At 40.2% G+C, this 22,248-nt stretch overlaps 1 protein-coding gene across 1 annotated transcript in view; it reads left to right on the top strand.

Moving 5' to 3' along the window:
* Positions 1 to 22,248, top strand: part of glra3 (glycine receptor, alpha 3) — a 75,122-nt gene that overhangs the window by 37,883 nt on the left and 14,991 nt on the right. The window contains exon 6 of the mRNA XM_030056708.1: positions 12,456 to 12,593. Coding sequence (XP_029912568.1) covers positions 12,456 to 12,593 — 138 coding nt within the window. The remainder of the gene's footprint in view (positions 1 to 12,455; positions 12,594 to 22,248) is intronic.

The following is a 22,248-nucleotide window of genomic DNA, read 5'->3' as shown; positions in this document are numbered from 1 at the left end:
ACACCCCTGCACATGTGCACGCACGCACGCACGCACGCATGCACACGCGCGCACACACACGCGCGCGCACACACACACACACACACACACACACACACACACACACACACACACACACACACACAGTTAGGTTTTCATATTTGTTTTTCCAGGCATTTTTCCTGTCCCAAAAAGAGACAAAGGTGGTGGTGGAGCGTTGGGGGCCACAGTGCTGTCACCTGTAGTATTCCTATAGTAACTCATCATTTAACACTTAAGCCAAAGTATATGATAGTGCTTTTTTGTTATTGCAGAAGGCCTATGAATTAAAATAACGTTATATTATTAATAACGTTAATAATGTATTAAAGTACAGTCCTGTCTCTGTCCAGCAGCTATCCTCTGCAGGCTATATAGTAACAGCATTTTGCAGATGACCACATGTTTAAAAAATGTCTATGATTACCATTGAAAAGACGTTAAAAACAGGTGGAAAAGTGAGGTTTTTCCACAGACTATTTGTAGATGTTGACTGAATGTTCACATTTTAACTGTTTTTCTCTGGGATTTGCAGTGGTTGTATTTTTCAAATGTTTATGTGCACAGTGAGTATTCAACAGCTGTACACAATAGCCATTCAACAGCTATGACAGAGTACTAGGGTCACTATAGGGAGAAAAAAAAATATGCAGCTGGGGGTGGAGGGGTAGTATTTAGAGAAAAAAACTAAATTTTCTAGACTGCAGTTGTAAATTTATGAGAAAAAAGATCAGATATCTTCTGAGATTAAAGTGGTAAATATATGATACTTATCTTTTTTATACCCTTTTACTTAAAACCACATAGCTTCACTCTGCAAGGCTGGATCAACCACACACTGCAGATCCTGCTGTGTATCACACCTTTAGTCGATGACCTCATCAAATTCTACTTTGCAGTCTGTATCAGTGTGTTGTTTCCTTCTGAATTTTTCTGGGCAAGACCTGGTCTTACTGGGAGAGACAGCATCCATCCCATATTGGAAGGAGGAGCTCTCATTTCTAGAAATCTGGAAGAGTTTATCAGTCACCCAAATCCATGACAAACCACAGTTGAGACCAGGAGGCAGAGTTGCAGTCCTATACGCTCCTCTGCGCTTCTGCTGGAGCATTCACGCACCCATCACCCCATAGAGACTGTGTCTGCCCCCCGACCATTTTTATCAGTTCAACCAGAAGTAAAAAAAAAAAAAAGAGGTGTTACACACAAAAGCCTAATTAAAATTAATACGACCACTGCAGCAGTAACATAAAATAGGAGCCTTAAATGTGAACCCTTAAATATTAGATCTTTGTCATCTACAGCTGTATTAGTGAATGAATTAATTTCAGAATTAATTTCAGAATTAATTTCATCAATTTCAGAATTAATTTCATCAATTTCAAATTGATTTATTTTGTCTTAATGCAACCTGTCAGTCTCAGGAAGAATATGTTAGCCTAAATTAATCTACTCCCCCAAGTCATATTAATACACACATTCCTCAAGGCACTCACTGAGGAGGTGGAGTTGCAGCAATCTTCTCTAACTCAAGCCTATTAATTAACCCCTGGCCCAAACTTAAACATAACTCATTCGAAAGCCTTGTTCTTTGTCTCTCACACCCACATTACTGCCCATTCTATTTGTTATTGTGTACTGCCCCTACTGGATCGTACTCTGAGTTTTTATCCAGCCTCGTCCGTAGTATAGATAAAGTAATTATAGATCAGCTGATTTTAATGTTCATGTAAACAAAGATAATGAGAGCTTTAGCACTGTGTTTATGACATTATTAGACTCAGTTGGAGCTCAGAGTGTACAGGAACCCATTCTCTGCTTTAACGACACCCTCAACCGCATTTTGACATATGGCATTGAAATTGATCACCTTGTAGTCTTTGATAATCCACTTTTATCGGACGATTTTTTAATAACCTTTGAATTTCTACATCAGGACCATTCTCCCCTAGACAAAAATGTCTTCACTAGATGCCTATCTGACAGTGCTGTCGTCAAATTTAAAGAGGTGATTTCGTCAGCATTTAAATCTATTCCTTATCTTGATACAGCAGAGGACTCCTACGCTAACATCAGTCCCTCCCAAATTGATCACATTGTAGATGGTGCTGCAGGTTCACTGTGAATGACACTTGATTCTGTTGCCCCTCTAAAAAAGAAGTTAAAACAAAAGAGGTTAGCTCCATGATATAACTCCCAAGAACCACTTCATATGCACACCTTAACAATAGTACTGCACACAGTCCTATGCCTGAATTAATAGCCTACACCTCTTACTAACGCTGTAGAACTGCTGCTCGTTGCATTAATATCCTACAACAGAACTGACATAGGATTATTATAAAGAGAAAATTCATTGGTCACGGGTGATACCATTAATATCTTAATGTAGGATGTTTACATAAAACGCCCCGATGGATCAGGTTAATTTCATTTGATTCCCGAGCATTTATATGGGCTACGCAAACTTCAGTCCACATGATAAAAATTAATCCACGGACCACCAAAGTAACGTTTGACTGTTTAATTAAATCAACTTAAAATTACTCTGGCACGGTTGGAGGGGGTGTGCTCCAGTATGGTACGGGCGCTCATGCACGAGCACATGCACGGTCACGCACGCATTGCGCGAATGTGGATATGATGATGTAAATCGTCCTCCTGCCGTCCTCCTGACGTAAATCGTCCTCCTGCTTCTGCAAAATTGTTTAATGCGCGCAATGCGATTAACTGCGAATTGTGGTATTGCACAATCAATAATCAACTGATAATAATAATCAACCAGATCCAGCAGATGTGACCGGGTGGCCACACACACCATGCGGTGCTGGCCGGCACTGAGCAGGCACTGCTCCCCCAAAATTTCACAATGTTTCCAGCCAGGGGAGCTCATGTCACCACCAGGGGAGCTGAGCTCCCCTTAGCCCCCCCTTATTTCGCACCCTGCACTTTGGCCAGACTGACTAAGAGTCACAGCTCTATTCGTCCATGTATTCCTATAGCTCTCAGTAGTAATGACTTCATAAACGTCTTTAATAATAAAATCTTTACCATCTGAGTCTGCCAACTGTCTTCCACCTCTTACCGACACCGAGAAGATTGGAACTAAACTGGAACTAAAGTTAAAGATGTAAAACCTGATATATATTTCAATTGCTTTTCTCCAATCAACCTACCTGAACTAATTACAACAATTTCTTCATCTAAACCATCTACCTGTCTTCTAGACCTCATCCCAAATTTTATCCTCTGTTGGCACGTCTCTACTTAATATGATCAATCTGTCTTTATTTATTGTACAATGCTCTTTTAAACTAACTGTGATTAAATCTCTTCTTAAAAAATCGACCATAGATCCAGGTGTTCTAGCTAACTAAAGACCATAGGCGCAGTTTGACTTATTGACTTGGGGGGGGCAACACGGGGGGCGTGTCCCCCTAGCCCACATTAGAGATTTTTTTCAACTGTATAGTGAAATGGTGCTATCTGGTGCAATGTAGAGGTGACAGACCATGTAACAACTGACACACGTTTATCCTGCTGATACAGCAGGTTCACCACATATCAGCATATTTTCCTCGGAAATCTATAAAAGATACGTTCGCTTGCCACCAGCCCTACGAGCAACCCAGCACAATGAGCACACAGTCAGCAGCAACAACCAAATACATTCATATCAAATGCCATCTTACCTTGATTTCAACACCAAAGTCCATCAGCGTTGGTGTAGCCATAATCCATAGTAGCTGAAACATAGTAACGTTAGCCTAAACTGAGTTTACAACATTAGAGCCCTGAACCTATGAGAGACAGAAGTAGCTAGACTAGCTAATGTTAGCTAAGTTAGTGCTAACGTTAGCAAAAGAAGCGACTGCTCTCTGTAGGGACTTTGCCTCTCCAGCTTTGTGCGTGGACTTCCATCCAGATCATTGAGCGATGGCAGCCTGCCTTAGCTAATAATTTCGTTTCCAGTCCAAATCAGTTTTAAAAACCACTGCCAACATCCATCCACATTGGTACTTAGATCTTTAGATCTCGAGGGTCATCTTTATTCTTTATTTTTGATTTACTTATTCTTTATTTTTGATTTACTTAATCTTGTACTCTGTGGATACTGCTGGAAACTGTGAATTTCCTTCGGGATGAATAAAGTATCTAACTAACTAACTAACTAACATCCATCAGCTGACGAGACAGTCGCTTCCACCCTGACAGATGCAATTTGCACTCTGGCCACTTTTGTTATGATCTGCTATAGGCCTAGACTGCTGGGGGCCTTCCATGATGCACTAAGCTCTCTCTCTCCACTCGCTTGTCTCTCCTTCCTCACATATCCATATTCCATTAATGCAAGTTACTAACTGGGGATCTTCTATCTCACGCAGTTTTGTGCTGTCTCTACTCCCGTCTCTGTTGCTTTTCAGCAGGTATTTCTGCCTCCGCAGCTGTAGAGTCTGCATCTGTTATGGCAAAGCACCTGCTACATGATCCTGATCAACACCTCACTGAGGTATGATCATATCAAATTTCTTGTCGTTCAGACAGAACTCCGTAGAGTCAGCTGACATTTTGAAACGTCAGAAATCAACCAATTAGTGTTAGATCTAGAATCCCAAATTAGCCAATCTGATTGTGCGACTTGGTAGGAAACCTTACTCCACACTGGCATTAGCCTTCCTCTGGTGTACAGCCCAAAATGCTATTTTGCATGTCATCAACCTCATTTTTCCTGTTTTATCTACAAATATACACTACTTTTTTCCATTCTAACCAATCTATCTTTTACACTCTATCTCATTCAGCTTGCTAACTCATTCTACTCTTCTCCTTTTAAATACATACTTTACTCCAGTGTCTCTTTTGTACACTCTCTCTCCTCAACTTCCCTCTCTCTTCTCCCATATGGGAAAAAAAGATTTCAGGAGACATGTGGCTGTGTCTATTTTAAGAAACACATAGTCTTGTTAAGTAATGTTGATAGGGTTATGACTAATTCATCCATTGTCTTATTCAGAGCATAGCCTGGCCCCAGGGGGAGAGAGAAAGAGAGAGCACAGCAGTGCTGTGCTCTCTGCAAATAACTTATGCCTTTACATGATACTTTGCAAAAATGTCATGTCAAATTTAAGGGAAATATTCGAGATATGAGAAGTTTATGCTTAAAAAAAGCAAATTTGGCTGCCAGTGCAGTAAGTGAATTTTACTTACTTACTTATTTCTTAAACTAAGTTAGACTATCTGTAATTATACCGCATACAATTATGAAATAAGACACCGAAGATATTGCAAAAGAAGCCTAATAATACATGGATACTTTTTAGTATTAAGTGACATAAATGAGATTTAGAAAATTGTGTTGTTTTTTGGGAACTAAATATATATTATATATTTTTGACCATAGGCATTTAAAATAAAGAAATATGACAATGTTCTCAGAAAAAAAGGTTTTATTCATGAATTTTATTCAAGGATCCAGGGAAAGATATAGGTATTCAGGGTATGGGTCCTGGTTCACAATGTTTACTTTTAACAGGTACCAATTTTAGTAGGTCAGAAAATTTCAACACCATTCCCTGTACAAGGTCATTTTTGAAAAAATAGCCCACAAAGCAGTTTAAAGATGAATGCATATTCACAGAACTAACAAATATTAGACACAGAATACAAGTTCACACAAGTATCAATTTTGTCAATAAAACTTTAAAATGTTACAAAATAAATAAAAATTACAAATAGGCCCATATTTTGCATTTCTAATGTGTATTTTTGGCAAAAGACAAACTGAGTCAAGCTTAGATGCCAAAATTCACAAATTAACACTGGTTTCATGATCACATGGTTTATAAAATTGAGGCTTCAGCGAATTCTCTCCATTCAGTCTTTGCTTCTTGTAAGAATTTGTAAGGTCATGTTCATGAATACTAACTGTCAGTACCTCAGTCTGGATGTTGGATGACAAAGTAGCAGCACATTTGGGGTAGGTGAGGCGGAAGGTATAATATCCCATCAGGACAAGGGGAGCCTCATGGATAAGATAAGGTGATCAGCAACATTGTGCCAACGGCCAGGGGGTGGTTAGTGGACTGGTGATGGGCCATCTCTGGAAAAAATGGTATCTCAAATGGCTGGGAGAAACAAAGTGTAACAAACTGTAACTGCACCATTAGATGCAGAAAATGCATTTGACAGTTAACAAGAAATTTCTATTTGAAACACATCGCAAATTTGGCTTTGGGGAATCATTTATTCATTGGATTAAAACGCTATATAATTCACCAATGGCTACACTTAGTACTAACGTGGTAAAGATTCTGACTCTCAGCTTCAATTTTCGCTCCATTCATTGAACCACTAGCTACTAGAATACATCAACATATCTCAATCAAAGGAGTCCAAACCTCCTCCACACACCACAAAATTAGCCTTTATGCAAACAATGTATTGCTTTACTTACAACACCCATCTAACTTCCTGCAAGAAGCCATCAAGTTCATCAATCCATTTTCCAAAATATCTGATAAATAATTTTACCCATACAAAGTCCTGACTGGCATGCTACAGCTCCAAACTTAGCCCTCTTACTCATGCACAAGCAAGAAACCGGATCACCCAGAGGAAAGCATGCGATGAATTAAACTCTCTAAATTGAAGAGACGTTAGTGAAATCAACTGTCTTACATATGTTTCCTGAGGTACACTTTGTCCTTTCCTCAACAATGTCCCCATTTACTGCCAGGACTAGGGCCTGACTTAACTCAGCATATATCAACATGGCAGCATAGCTTATCTATATTTACTAACACAAATAGCACACAAACACCTTGCTGCATGTAATATATATATATAAAATACACTATATTACCAAAAGTATTCGCTCACCTGCCTTTACTCAAACTATGAACTGAAGTGCCATCCCATTCCTAACCCATAGAGTTCAATATGATGTCGGTCCACCTTTTGCAGCTATTACAGCTTCAACTCTTCTGGGAAGACTGTCCACAAGGTTGAGGAGAGTGTTTCTAGGAATTTTTGACCATTCTTCCAAAAGCGCATTGGTGAGGTCACACACTGATGTTGGTCGAGAAGGCCTGGCTCTCAGTCTCCGCTCTAATTCATCCCAAAGGTGTTCTATCGGGTTCAGGTCAGGACTCTGTGCAGGCCAGTCAAGTTCATCCACACCAGACTCTGTCATCCATGTCTTTATGGACCTTGCTTTGTGCACTGGTGCACAGTCATGTTGGAAGAGGAAGGGGCCCGCTCCAAACTGTTCCCACAAGGTTGGGAGCATGGAATTGTCCAAAATGTTTTGGTATCCTGAAGCATTCAAAGTTCCTTTCACTGGAACTAAGGGGCCAAGCCCAGCTCCTGAAAAACAACCCCACACCATAATTCCTCCTCCACCAAATTTCACAGTCGGCACAATGCAGTCTGAAATGTACCGTTCTCCTGGCAACCTCCAAACCCAGACTCGTCCATCAGATTGCCAGATGGAAAAGCGTGATTCACCACTCCAGAGAACGCGTCTCCACTGCTCTAGAGGCCAGTGGCAGCGTGCTTTACACCATTGCATCCGACGCTTTGCATTGCACTTGGTGATGTGTGGCTTGGCTGCAGCTGCTCGGCCATGGAAACCCATTCCATGAAGCTCTCTGCGTACTGTACTTGGGCTAATCTGAAGGTCACATGAAGTTTGTAGCTCTGTAGCAATTGACTCTGCAGAAAGTCGGCGACCTCTTTGCACTATGCGCTTCAGCATCCGCTGACCCCTCTCCGTCACTTTACGTGGCCTACCACTTCGTGGCTGAGTTGCTGTTGTTCCCAAACGCTTCCATTTTGTTATAATAGAGCTGACAGTTGACTGTGGAATATTTAGGAGCGAGGAAATTTCACGACTGGATTTGTTGCACAGGTGGCATCCTATGACAGTTCCACGCTGGAATTCACTGAGCTCCTGAGAGCGGCCCATTCTTTCACAAATGTCTTGTTTCACAGTCTGCATGCCTGAGTGCTTGATTTTATACACCTGTGGCCAGGCCAAGTGATTAGGACACCTGATTCTGATCATTTGAATGGGTGAGCGAATACTTTTGGTAATATAGTGTATATCTATATTATATATATATTTCTATATTATATATATATTCTCTGTCACATCCAGGGAAACTATTTAAGTCTAAGCAGTTTAATAATTTAAATACTGAAAAATATGACAATGCATTTTTATTAAAGGAGGCCTATAAATTAAATTAATGTTCATAATAGTTTGATATATAGTATAATAAATCAATAGGTTTGTGTCATTTATTTTATTCAGAATTATTCTGTATTTAACATTAAATTACAAGAAGAAAATTGGGAAGACCACCGATTGCCACAAAATTACTCAAAAGACAGTTTAAAAAAAAGACCAGAAAATGAAATTACCTCCAGCATTTGTAAGTTCTTACTTTACTTCTTTTTAGTTTGAATTTTTGGGGGGACTTTTGGGGGACTGTTGTTTAAGTTTTTTTTTTTTTTTTTTTTTTTGGCTGGTTATTTTTTATTTTATTTTATTTCTTACTAATTTTAAGGAATGTTTTACTAACTTAATGATTATTTATTTGTAATATTCTGTTGTTGGATTTGTGTGTGTGTGTGTGTGTGTGTGTGTAATTTTGTTTTTTGTTTTTCAGGTCATATTTTGCTAATTTAATCATCACCTTTCTGTCCACGTTTTGGAAGGAAACCAAGTTAATTTTGTGCATTACCTTTCACAAGCATGTAAACAAAAAAGAAATAATATGTAGATAGGTAGATACACTCCCCTCCAAAAGTACTGGAACAGTGAGGCCAATTCCTTTATTTTTGCTATAGACTGAACACATTCGTTTGGCATCAAAAGATGAATATAAGACAAGAGACCAACATTTCAGCTTTCATTTCTAGGTATTTACATCTGGATCTGATACACATGCATTCTTCTTTTGTGATGCTTTTCCAGGCTTTCACCACAGCCTCTTTCAGTTGTTGTTTGTTTTGGGGGGTTACTCCCTTCAGTCTCCTCTTTAGCAGGTAAAATGCATGCTCCACTGGGTTTAAATCTGGAGATTGACTTGGCCAGTCTAAAACTTTCTACGTCTTGTCTTTGATGAACTCCTTTGTTGTTTTGGCAGTGTGTTTTGGGTCATTATCTTGCTGAATGATGAAGGATCTCCCAATCAGTCTGGTTGCATCTTTCTTTAAATTGGCAGACAAAATGTTTCTGTAGACCTCCACTGTGTTTCACAGATGAGCTTACATGTTTGGGATCATGAGCAGATCCTTTCTTTCTCCAAACGTTAGCCTTTCCATCACTTTGATAAAGGTTAATCTTTGCCTCATCAGTCCATAAAACTTTGTCCCAGAATTTTTGAGGCTCATCTCTGTACTTTTTAGCAAATTGCAGCCTGGCCTTCCTATTCTTCTTGCTAATGAGTGGCTTGCATCTTCTGGTGTACCCTCTGTACTTTTGTTCATGAAGTCTTCTGCGAACAGCAGATTGTGATACCTTCACTCCTGCCATCTGGAGGTTGTTGCTGATTTCACTAACAGTTGTTTTGGGTCTTTCCTTACAGCTCTCAGTGTTTCTGTCGTCAGCTGCTGCTGTTCTCCTTGGTCTACCTGTTCGACATCTGTTAGTCAGTACACCAGTGGTTTCTTTCTTTTTCAGGACATTCCAAATGTCCTATCCATAGATAGCTCTCTGGTTTTCATGTTGGTTACACCTCTAACTATAAATGCAGTCTACACAGGCAAAACCCAAATCTGAAACTGACGTAGACATTCAGTGCTATTAATTGTTTGAATAATCAATGTAATGGGACACCCCTGGGCATCAAAACACACCTGTCAGTCACATGTTCCAATACTTTTGCTCACATGAAAAATGGGTGGGTTCAAACAAAAGATGCTATCTTCTAAGTTGTGTATCAGATCCAGAAATAAATGCCAGAAAAAATACCTGGAAATAAAAGCTGAAATGTTGATCTCTTGTCTCATATTCATCTTTTGATGTCAAACCCAAATGTTTTCAGTTTATAGCAAAAATAAAGGAATTGGCCTCACTGTTCCAATACTTTTGGAGGTGAGTGTATGTAGATACAATAAAGTGTGGGGATGATGATGCTGTTTCTCTGTGTTTACATTCTATTCTGAAACATCTAGAGGGTCCTGGTAACTAACTAGTCCTGGTAACACAACTAACTAGTACTTTTTATCAATTACAGTTCAGCTTTTAATGCGATTCTGCCATCTAGACTGTATGATAAGCTCCTTCATATGAGTGTTGATCAGTCATTGTGCCGGTGGGTATTGGATTTCTTAACAGGGAGAGAGCAGGTGGTTAAGTGCAACAACAATACATCAAAACCCGTGACTGTCAGCACTGGGGTCCCCCAGGGTTATGTTTTTTTCCCCTCTTCTGATCTCACTGTGCACCGATGACTGCATCTCACATCATCAATCAGTTAAATTGTTCAAATTCACAGATGACACTACAGTAGTGGGCTTAATTACCAGAAATGATGAATCAGTGTTCAGAAATCAAATCTCATCTCTGGTAGAGAAGTGCAGTGCAAACAATCTGGAACTCAATGTTGGTAAAACCAAGGAAGAAGTCGTGGACTTTCGCACTAAACATGAGGACCACCCACCCTTGATTATCAACAACACAGAAGTGCAGCGTGTATACAGCTATAAGGTTCTGGGAGTGACCATCACCTCCACCTTGAAATGGAAAGACAATACCTGCATGATTTTAAAGAAAGCTCACCAGAAACTATTCTTTTTAAAACAGTTGAAAAAGAGTGGGGTGTCTAGCAAAGGATTGCTGCAGTTTAACCGAGCAGCTTTGAAGAGCATCCTCACCTATGCTGTAGCTGTTTGGTTTGGAAATGTGACTGCAGAGGAGGAGAAGCAGCTGAACAAGGTGGTGCGCACCGCATCAAAAATCACTGGATGTGAGGTTCCATTGCTCTCAGAAATCTACAAGGCCAGGCTGCAGAAAAGAGGCCTAAAGATTTTAAAGGACCCCTCCCACCCAGCTTACTGCCTACTGAACTTTCTCCCCTCTCAAAAAAGACTGAGAAGCATCAAAGCAAGAACAAAATTTAAAAACAGCACGTACCCCCAAGCTGTCCGACTTCTTAACAGCCAATAGTTTTTATGTATGACTTTATGTATGACTATTATTCATCTTATTGTGCACTTTAACATGCATTATGCACTTTATCCTGATGATTCTGCTCTCCCTCACCAGGTGCCTTAGTACTGTTTTGTTATGTTTTTTTAATCTTTTTTTTTTTTTCTCTGACTTTTATTGGTCTGGTGTCTATCTTATTTTATGTACTTGTTTTGTCTTGGAATGTTGAGTGAGTGTTTTTGTGTATTGTGAGACCCACTGAAACAAATTCCAATCGACTATGTCGACATGGCAATAAAGTATTGAATCTTGAATCTTGAACAGAGGGTTCCATATGTGAAATAAAATGGTTCTGTGATGTGGGGTGGATGGTAATCTGTGCACGGATGGATAACCTTATTTATCGTCTACACAAAGAAGAATCCAGTCTTGTGGGAGAAGAACTGGTTGCAAGTAAATCACTAATGTTTTTATTTATAGCCCAGATCAGGTGACCCTTGGGGGGAGAAGTTCCAGGTGGTAGTTTGATAGAGCAGTCATTAGGTCTGTGGAGGAAGGGATTGGCAACGTTACATGGATGTTGTGTGCAGAGATGTCTTTGCAGGTGGGCTGTCTTCAGTAACTAATTTCTCCATGCAAAAGACATGTGGTTTTAATCAAAAAGCTCCAGGGGAGGTCTAGAGGTTGTGCAAGTAAGTCTGATTGAAACATATTCTCCTTGATACTGATGACATTTTGGTGTTTCTTCCTTCACTTTATTTCCCCAGGGATTCTCCTCCTTTCTTGTTTTCAGTTTTACACACCAACCACTTGATCTCCATTTATCTGGTTTTCAAAATCAAAACCCACTAAATTAAATGGTTAAGAACATGGCAGCCTACAGCTGTCAGCTGTCTTGCTTGTATAGCAGTGAACTGGCAATTTTAATTTGAATTCTTCCTGTGCATTGTTTTTTTTTTTTGTTTTTGTTTTTTTTAAAAAAAGCTTGTATTTACAATATGTGGGATAAGACTCTATTTGAGATTTGGAATCAAGCGTATTTTGTCATTCCAACCATCTCCATATAAAATATGCATACGACAGAATGAAATTGTGCTTCTTTCAGGATCAGGGGTGCAAAAACATATTAAAAAATGTTTTACGATTCCTTGGGGGAATCATGAAAAGTCTTCAAGTAATCACTGCCAAATCATTTCTGCTTCTTTGTTCTTGGGTTTCAGTAATGTTGCATTGATTAATGATTGATTGTACTGTTTGTCTCACTGTTTTCTTTGTGCAGTTGGTTACACCATGAATGACCTGATCTTTGAGTGGCAGGAGAATGGACCAGTCCAAGTGGCCGATGGGCTGACACTTCCGCAGTTCATCCTCAAGGATGAATCAGACCTTAGATACTGCACCAAGCATTACAACACAGGTAATACACATGAACTCTCTCTCACACACACACACACACACACACAAACATAGGCAAGCTGGGTGACTTAGACAAATTTCAGCTGGTATTGTTTGTTAGGCCGCTGGCACGATGACGTTCCTCTCAGTGTAAAATATTCAAATTTGTTTCACTGGAGACTGGATGCTTAAGCAACTGTCAGTGTAATATTTGATTTGTCAATCAAATATAAATTTGACCAGTAACATGTCAGAAATAGCTGTCAGTCATTTTCTCATATGACAGTTCTTCTTTGAACAGAATTGACCAACCCTAAGTCCACCTATTTAGTGTTGCTTGGTTGGCCAAAGTTTATGTGCTCAGCCATGGAGACAGGGAAAGGCAGTGTCAAACTCAGAACTGGTATAGATCATTTCTGCAGATAAATATACCTAATTTCACAAAGAAGCAACAGGAAGGTCCTTCAGTTTGCCATGGAAGAGTATGTACAGAATTTAAGTTAGAAAAAATGGGTGAAACATTCATTTTGAAACACAAGTATACTGGTCCTATCCCACTAACATCATCCATGTACTGTAATAATGTGGATGGCATGTATCTGTTCACCTATGTGCAGTATTTTCCTCACTCACTTTTACATTATGGGTCTGCTGGTGACAGCAGCTGCATGTTAGGACATCAGGACTATGTTAGGCTAAATTAGCTGTCCAGCTAAATGCTAAAAGCAGGGTCAGTTTTTGTCAAGCTAATCCATGCTTGAAGCAGGGATTTGCAGGATAATCAAGATGATCATGTCATGCTACTCATTCAGCTCCAGCTCTTATATGTCAGTCACCATTTGTCAGATGTTCCCAGACAGTGAGACTGCCAAAAGGTTTTAATGTAGTGCATTGAAATCAGCTTACCTTCTATGCTTTGGTTTGTGTCCATACTTCAAAGAGTCTCTGATAAAAGATATGAGAATAACAGAGTGCCATGTGGTATCTTTTGATGAATGCCTGATTTAAGTGACACAGAAAGAAGAGATGGATGTTGTTGTACTGGAGTGAATGTGAAGGGAGGGTAGCTGTGCATTAGTGGGAACCTGTGGCTGGTTTGCCAGCTTTGAGAGTCATAGGTAGAGTTGCTGGCGCTCCCTCCACCAGTCCAAAGGATCCTCCTCACTATTAAGGTTTCTTGCTTTGAGATATGACTGTAGCTTTTGGCTCACTGTATCTTGTGCCTGCTGGAAACATGTTCCTGGTGCAATTTTGTTAGATGTCTTGGAAAAAGATCCTCAAAGTCCCCCTCATTTGTTGATCAGGCATTCCAGCAGTGACTGTGGTCACAGGGTGATCAGAAGGGCTCATCTGTCAAGAGTGAGGTAAAAAAGCATGAATAATCAGCCTTTTGTCAGTTAGACAGTATAGTACAGCAAATGTCATACAGTGAGACTTTTTAATCCACTTAAATTTTATTGTAAAATCTATAGCCATACCCCAATTGAAGCTGTTATGTCAGAAGTTAATCTGCCTTTGATAACTGCAAGGCTGTCATCACTGATGTTTCTAAGTTTAAACCACGGATCACGAAAAGAGGCCATAGCAAGCAGTTGGCCCTGATGTCTTTTGTTAGTTTGGGATTATCATCCATGACTTTCAAGACGGAGGATTCATAGAATGTATTACCCGCACACTGTCTTTACTTGCTAAATATAGCCAGTAAAGAAAATGCAGTGTTTTGGTCAAAAGGGACAGAGACAGTGTGGTAGGTGGACCAAAAAGTTATTTTGCCACCCTGGCTCTGAGCTATCCTTACACCGTTCAACATCTGATAGTATCTGGTGGACATTTAGTGGGCAAACTCTTTCTGCATAGAACGCCTCCAGGTGCTGGCCCACATTGACAGTGACTGTGTTATAACAGAGGGAGATGGCATACTCAGGTGCCATTCTCGAAATGCCCTTGGGCGGTAGGATCAGGATCAACAAGACACCTATCTGACATATCTTACATTCTGGTGTATGTATTATCATTTGCTTTTCACATGTTGGGAGCCCTGGTGGTGCCTTGTTTATCACTCAGAATGTTCAAAATTAAAGAGATTATAAAGAGATTATAAGGTCACAAATTTGCCATAAGAAAAGAAAAGAATCACAAAATTTTCATCAGCATCCAGACTTTGAGGAGACATTGTCATTACTTGGGCCTGTTGAGAAGAAAACAATATTATGATGCTGGGCTAAATCACCAGGATTTCCTTGTTACTAAACCCCATTGTAAAGTAGAATTTGATGAGGTCATCAACCTCAGACCTGATACACGGCAAGCACGTCTGCAGTGTTTGGTTGAACCAGCCTTGCAAAGTCAAGCCATGTGCTTCCTTTATAAGAATAACAGTATTTTTTTTCAGAATTTTACCCCCCACCCCAGCTCCATGTTTTTTTCTGCCTACTGTGGCCGTAGTACACTAATTTACTGACAGCTCCAGCATGACCACCTGCTTTGATGTATCTGTGGTCAGATCTTCCACTGTGTTGATCTGTGGCACTTGGCTTGGTTGATGGTGCTGCAGATGGACTCCACTATTGCCTTCAGCACTTGGTCATGTCACCAATGAAATCAACCCTCACCAAGTGCTTTGGGACAGCCGCTCAGAATTTGCTCCAGCATCCCTTTTCCTTGGCAGAATGTCGTACACCAACTGGATGAGGAACTTGATGCGGATGGGTTCCACCTTCCACAACTCTGAATATGAGATGTTACGTTCAAGTGCCTGCTCCAATCTTGCAACCTCCAATCTCTCATTTCCTGCTGGACCAGTTCTTTCTTATCCTTGACTTTGGCTTTGTTACAATGGCTTGTTGCCAGTGGGTTGAATGCTGCCCAGCCCTGCTCGGCCAACTGCCACAGATCCCACCAGCGCTTCCTCCCAGGCCCCCCACTTTGTTCCAGTCCTCACCTCGATACCTGAGAGACCTTCAGGTCACTGGACTCCCTGTACTGCAGCACCTCGCTTGCCCGGGTAACCATGAACTCCTTGCTGAGGCTGTTGAATAAGAGGTTCAGCTTGTTTTTCTTACCATAGAGGGCAATGCTGCTCAGGCTTTGTGGCAGCTCGACCCACCTGTGGAGGTGACAGCTGATCTTCCTTTCCAATCCCTCAACCTTGGACACTGGGAATTCTTAGACCAACAATGGTTTCAGAATCCAGGGCAGGATACCATGCTGGTACACTCCTGATGAAAATTTTAAGACCAGTTGAGAAATTGCAAGAATTTACATTTTGCACTGTTGGATCTTAAGAAGGTTCTAAGTAGAGCTTCAAAATGCAAAAAGAAGAAATGCGAGTGAGACAAAAAATTTTTTGAGTAAGCAATTTATTGCAAACAACCATTAAACTGAAATAGGCTGCTCATCAGCTGATCAAAAGTTTAAGACCACAGCCTTTAAAAGCCCAAATCTTGGCAAAAATGTGGATTCAGTGTCATTTTCTGTCAGGTATCCACACTGTCATGACCTCCTGATGTGTGGCATTTTTTGCTGCAGTCTGCTGTCTCACTCCTGGGCACTCCCACTATGTTGCCCCTACCAATATGGCAGCCCCGCTGACGCAGTGTTGCCAACTCCTCAGTAAGGAAAGTAGCTATTGGTTGTCCTAAAAGTCGCTAGAAGTCGCCAAATGATGTCATCGCCTAATTTGCATGATTTGCTATTTGCACGTGATTGTAATGGACGCTGTAGGAGAGGAATAACATAGTGGGAGAGACAAAAAGTGAGTAAAAAACACCCTAAATATGTTTTAGAACTACAAATTTACTACAAACTACTAAATATTATTTTTATTAACATAGTATTGTTTTATATGATTGACATTTTCTGGAACTGTGTCTAAAAACTGTGCTTTCTATGGAACTGTTATAAGGCTTTGCCTTTTGAGCATGTTTTTGAGTTGCCATGTGCTTTTTTACATCAGTAAGTTTGGCGTAGAAATCAGCCTTACAGTACAGGCAGTATGCTCATGTATCATCTCCAATAAACGGCTTGAACCAGCCTTTGAATTCAGGGTTTGCTTCCCACTCCTTTCTGTATTTTGGAGTGTATTGTTTAGACTGAGCCATGATGCTAGCTAGCTAGATGTGCAGCTTATGTCACAGAGGGGCACACACACAGTGGATGAGGTGAGTAAGTGACTGAGGCTGTGTGAGTCAAATGCAGTGATTTATTTTAGTGTGACAATGAATAAGCGTTTACTGCTCTGTAAGGAAGGGCGGGATCAATGGTGGCTTTGCGCATGCGCGATTCATTTGCTGCCTGGATGTGGAGTGGTGAGGGTCTCCTCTCTGCTCCTCTCCTGACTGCAGCCGCCTGTGACTGGAGGCTGTGACCACCTGTGAGGACTTTGGGGCGGGGGAGGGGCTCACGTCAGCACCCGCTGCTCGCTGAGAACAGGAACTGCAGAGGAACAATACGTGCTTTCATGTTAGTCTCCAAAATACCAGAAAAGTCTCCAGTAACACCAGGAAAAGTCGCTAGATTTGTCGCTAGTCACTTTTGACAAAAAAAGTCACCATGGGGAGTTGGAAAGTCGCCAGATTTAGCGAGAAAGTCGCCATTTTGGCAACACTGTGCTGGCGTATCGCCAGATAGCGAACATGGCATCTACGTTTCTATATCTATGGATAAAACAGTCGCTGCTGAAATGAGCTTGGTAGCTTGTTGGCCGGGGACTTAAAGCTAACTGGCTAAGTTCACTAGCTTGGTAGCTTGTTGGCCGGGGAGTTGAAGCTGACTGTCTGGGCTCGTTAGCTTGGTAGCTTGTAGCCCGAGGAGCGTAAACAAACTGTCTGAGTTGGCTGGCTTGACAGTTGGTTGCCTGGGGAGGGAAGGCGGGCTGTGGGCGGAGTCACTGACGTCATAATACAGACTGACGTCAGAGCCTGTCTACGACGAGCCTTGCCACTCTCCATTAACCCCCATTGTATCAAACTTGGTTGCAGTTCCACCGTAATTCCACTGGGGGTGATGGCGGGCGAGTGCAGAATGAATGGGGCTCTATGGAGCTAAACGGCTAAATTTGTCTCTTACTCCTGTTTATGGTTGAAAAATCACAAATACTGTTGTAGTTTCTGAAAGTTCAGTATGGATTATAGGTTAAAAGTGAAATTAGCGAGAACTTATATCCTTTCAGTTTCCTACAGTTTGGGCTGTTGTTGGCCATAACACGCTAGCATTTGCTAATGAATGCTGATTGGTCAGTGACGGACTTGCGGCTGTTTACGACCAGGGATCCCACTTGATGGCACCTGAAGACCAAGAGAAACGGGAAACACCACTCTTAAGGAGGACTTTTCCATCAAAGTTGATATTTGTGTGTACAGAGAATGTCTAATACAGCACAGACGGGCTCTCTGAGTGTCTCCGTCTGCTCTGTGGAGACGGGCTCTGGAAATCACCGTAAAGCAGCACCTCTCAATGTGTGACGTCATCACACTTTTTGAACGGCTTTTTAGAACAGATAGGTGAACTTAAAAAATCCAATATTCAGCTGAGTTTTTTTTTTTTTAGCCCCAACTTTTGAAAACAGTATTCAAATTACTGGAAAAAAAAAATTATTTCCAGAGAAAAGTGGATTTTTAGGGGTGTAGCCCCATAGACTCCCATTCATTCTGCACTCACCCGCGAGCGCCCTCACATGGACAGAGAGACCCGGAAGTTAGACGAGAGTGGCACTTCTCCCCATATTAGAGATTCTCTGCTGACGTCTTAAAATTCCAGGAAGTGCAATCTGCTCGTTTTACAGGGGCAGTTTCAAAAAACGGACTGCGTGCACATCCATTTATCATAGATGAAATGCATGGGACAGTATTTATGTGGCCCCAAGACCTTCCCTATCATGCAAAAACAATGAAAATTTCATTTTTCAGGCCATGGGGCCTTTAATTCTTGCTATGTTTTGAGGTGGTAGTAAGCCGACTATGCAGTTGTCTTTATGTAGCTGTTGAAGGTTAGGTCTGAGTCCATAACAACATCAAGATTTCTGGCTTGATTTGTTGATTTTAGTATCATGTCACACTGTCTTTTAATCTTTCTTCTTTGGGGCCAAAAACAATTATTCATAATTACCAATTGACACAAAGCTGTCCCTGTTTTGCAGGTATGATTTTAGGCAGAGACCCAACAGATTTCGGTTCATCGAATGAACCAAAATCTCTAACATGAGCAAACATATGGCAACAGTTGAGGGAAAAAAGAGGGAATTTTTTTTTTGATTAGACTTTGCTTAGACCTAAATGGAACAGAACCATAATTAATGTAATCAGAAACATCTGTTTCCCCCTGCTGTTTCATGTCACAATGATTGCTGTGAGAAAGTTGTATTCCTAAAGATTGCACATCTACAAAATTTGTGCTAGTTTTCCTTTAACATTAATACCAGTTATTTCTGGCTTGTTAGCCAGGTATTAAAGCCAAAAATAAACAGTTTGATCAGATTACCTGAGCTGACTGTTCTCAAGCTACAGTTCAGAGTGACTTACATACCATTACTGATATGCTAGTTTTATGAAAATCCTTTTAAATATGTATCTGTCTGCATCTGTCAAGAGAAAAACAGTAGAGAAGGTTGCAGAGAGGAGAGTGTAAAGCGTATAGAGTGATATCAGCACTGTCTGTTTAATGCTTGGAGGCCATACACACACATACACTCACATACACAAAAAAATCTTGCAAATATAAACTAATGTGACATCTCATGGCATAGTGTGTGTATGACTGAGTGTGTTTGTGTGTATATGTGTGTGGGTGTGTGTAAGTGTGTCTTGGCCTGTTTTGTAGCTGGACAGCTGCTCCTAGCTAGAGAATGAGCCTCTAGCCACACACACACACACACACACACACACACACACACACACACACACACACACACACACACACACAAAATCTTCCACATTTACATGTAGTATTTAATCTGCCTTGTTGTGAGTGTGTGTATTTAATATGCCTTGTGTATGTGTGTGTTGTGTGTGTGTGTGTGTGTGTGTGTGTGTGTGTGTGGATGTGTTTACAACTGCCTGCTCTTGCAACAGAGAATAAAGATTATCTCTTGTGTAGCTGTGCTGCTATAAGATGTAAATGATATCACCCTTTCAGGGTAATGGACTGTGTGTGTGTGTGTGTGTGTGTGTGTATGTGTGTGTGTTACAGAGAGGAAAATGGGATTTGAGTTGTTGATGATGTTTTACAAAGCAGATGTATACTGTATGACCTAATGAGGTATACTGTTGGTTTTAACTCCATAGAGAACTTAGAGGCAGCTGCTTTTCTCTAATTTCATATTGCCTCTTAGTCCAGTAATTTTAGGCCAAAATTGGGGTCAACCTAGGACAAATTGCAAGAGAAGCAAACTCAACTGATTCTGTATCCTCAGTTTGTCCTGAGTGAGGGAAAAAAGTCCCAAGGAATCGCATTGGTGGAAAGTTTTGAAAATCACCTATTTATGACCACATATTACCAAAAAACACTGTTTTTAACACACGGGGGAAAGGGGTTCCAAATTTGACTTTCAGATATCACTATAAAAATTCACAAGTTATGCATATCACACATTATTGGATATGCATTAATAAGGAATATAAGGAATAAATGCCAGAAGAGACATTTAAACAGTAAATTAAAAGGTTACCATATATATAGTGACCTTGAATTAAAAGGTTACTATATAACAGTGAATTAAAATGGAGACAGTTTAGTAAAGAGGAGGAGGTTGGACCAGTTTTTAAATCCAGGTTTCACTTACTTTTTCCAGCAGCACTATGAATGTTTAATGGCTATGGTCAATAAAGACATGAAATATTATAATTGTTGGTGTGTTATTAGGTTAAGTACATTGTGTTTGTCTAAATTTGCGACTTAGATGCAGATCAGATCACATTTTATGACCAATTCATACAGAAAAGTCAGAAATTTCAAAGGGTTCACATTTTTAATTACTGTAAAACTGTAAAGCAAACATGTACTGATTATCAGAAGAAAAGAGGACTCATAACGTTTTTTTCCTGGCTGGTAGTAAGTATTACTCCATAATTGTAGAAGGAGTAGTGAAAAAAGCTGTTTTGGACAAATGTCAGAATGGCATACAATCAAGTGTGATGGAAACAGACCCTAGGGTCCCAAGAAAGAGTTATTGACCAAAATGTAAAAATGTTTTGAAAGTGCCACCATCCAGTCTATCCATGTATTTTTTCAACCCCTAAATAGTGGGTGAGATTTTGAACATATCAGTTTGATAACTTTTAAAGTTTCTGAGTTCCAGACACTTTCAGGGCATGATAATAATCATAATGGGATGATAAAAAAAAACAAAAAAAACATTATATGCTTAGACTTCTAATTAAGTCAGTACCGGACAACAGAGCTAGGCGTTGGCAGTATACCAGAAATACTGTATATGGGTTATGAAATTGACACTGGGGTATAATTTTTCCACTTGGTCATACAATTACATGCTCCGTTTGCCCCTTGAACATGAATACTGGCATCTTGCTTCTGTTGAAGCATCAGTGTCATAAGTCCTCATGTTCTGCCAGCTCAACAGTCTCTGCATAATGACAACTGCACTCTCTGAGGCCCTGAAGGCACTTTCAAGTGTAATCTGAAGACATTCCTGTTCAGTTTTTATATTTACTCTACTATTTGATTTGATCTCATTTCATTATAACTTTATTTATTTTAATTTAGCTCAGCTTTTACTTTTTATGCCATAGTGCAGTCACTCTGCTTTAACGTGCACCCAACAGTGAATGTCTGGTGCATGTTAAAGCGTAAAGAGGTTTCATTAATTATTACTTAGAAAAAAGGAAAAAAAAAGCAAGTGGCAGGTGGTGCATTGCCAGGTGTATATGTTCTTGTATATACAAATGTGTCTCGTTACCATCCAGCACCCTGCACCTCAAAATGGTGAACTCAGTCAGTGATTTTAATCTGTCCACCCACTCCCCAATGGGTCATGAAAGCTCCTGGAGCCATGAAACCTCATAACTAATTAGATATAATAATCAGAATCAGAATATTAACCACAACACATATTTCTGTCTTTCAAGAAAATGAATATCAGATGTTTTTAGCCAGTTTCAAACTTGAGAATGATATGATGATGTGTACAGTTGTTAATTTGTAAGCCTAGCATGTTATACATATACCTAGACAACTGCTGTTTTATTGGCAGGCCTGCATATTTGTTTTGTAGGGCCTAATGTTTGAGCTGGCTTAAAGGCTATTTATTCTCCAGTAGGTGAGTCTGTTATTCATTGGTCAATTTGTATTGGCACCCCTGGAATTTTTCCAGAAAACATATTATTTCTCCCAGAAATTTTCGCAATTACAAATGTTTTTGGTGTACACATGTTTATTTCCTTTATGTGCATTGGAACAACACAAAAAAGCAGAAGAAAAAAAAGGCAAATTACATCATTTTACACAAAACTCAAAAAATGGGCCGGACAAAATTATTGGCACCCTTTTAAAACTGTGGGTAAATCATTTTATTTCAAGCATGTGATGCTCGTTGAAACTCACCTGTGACAAGTGACAGGTGCTGGCATATTGAAATCACACCTGAAGCCACTTACAATGTATAAACGCTGACTCAACCTTTGTGTTGTGTGCCTGTGTGTGTCACACCAAGCATGGTGAAGAGA

Source organism: Myripristis murdjan, chromosome 1 (assembly GCF_902150065.1).
Source record: "Myripristis murdjan chromosome 1, fMyrMur1.1, whole genome shotgun sequence".
Taxonomy (NCBI): Eukaryota; Metazoa; Chordata; class Actinopteri; order Holocentriformes; family Holocentridae; genus Myripristis; species Myripristis murdjan.
This window is presented reverse-complemented; position numbering and strand designations above follow the sequence as displayed.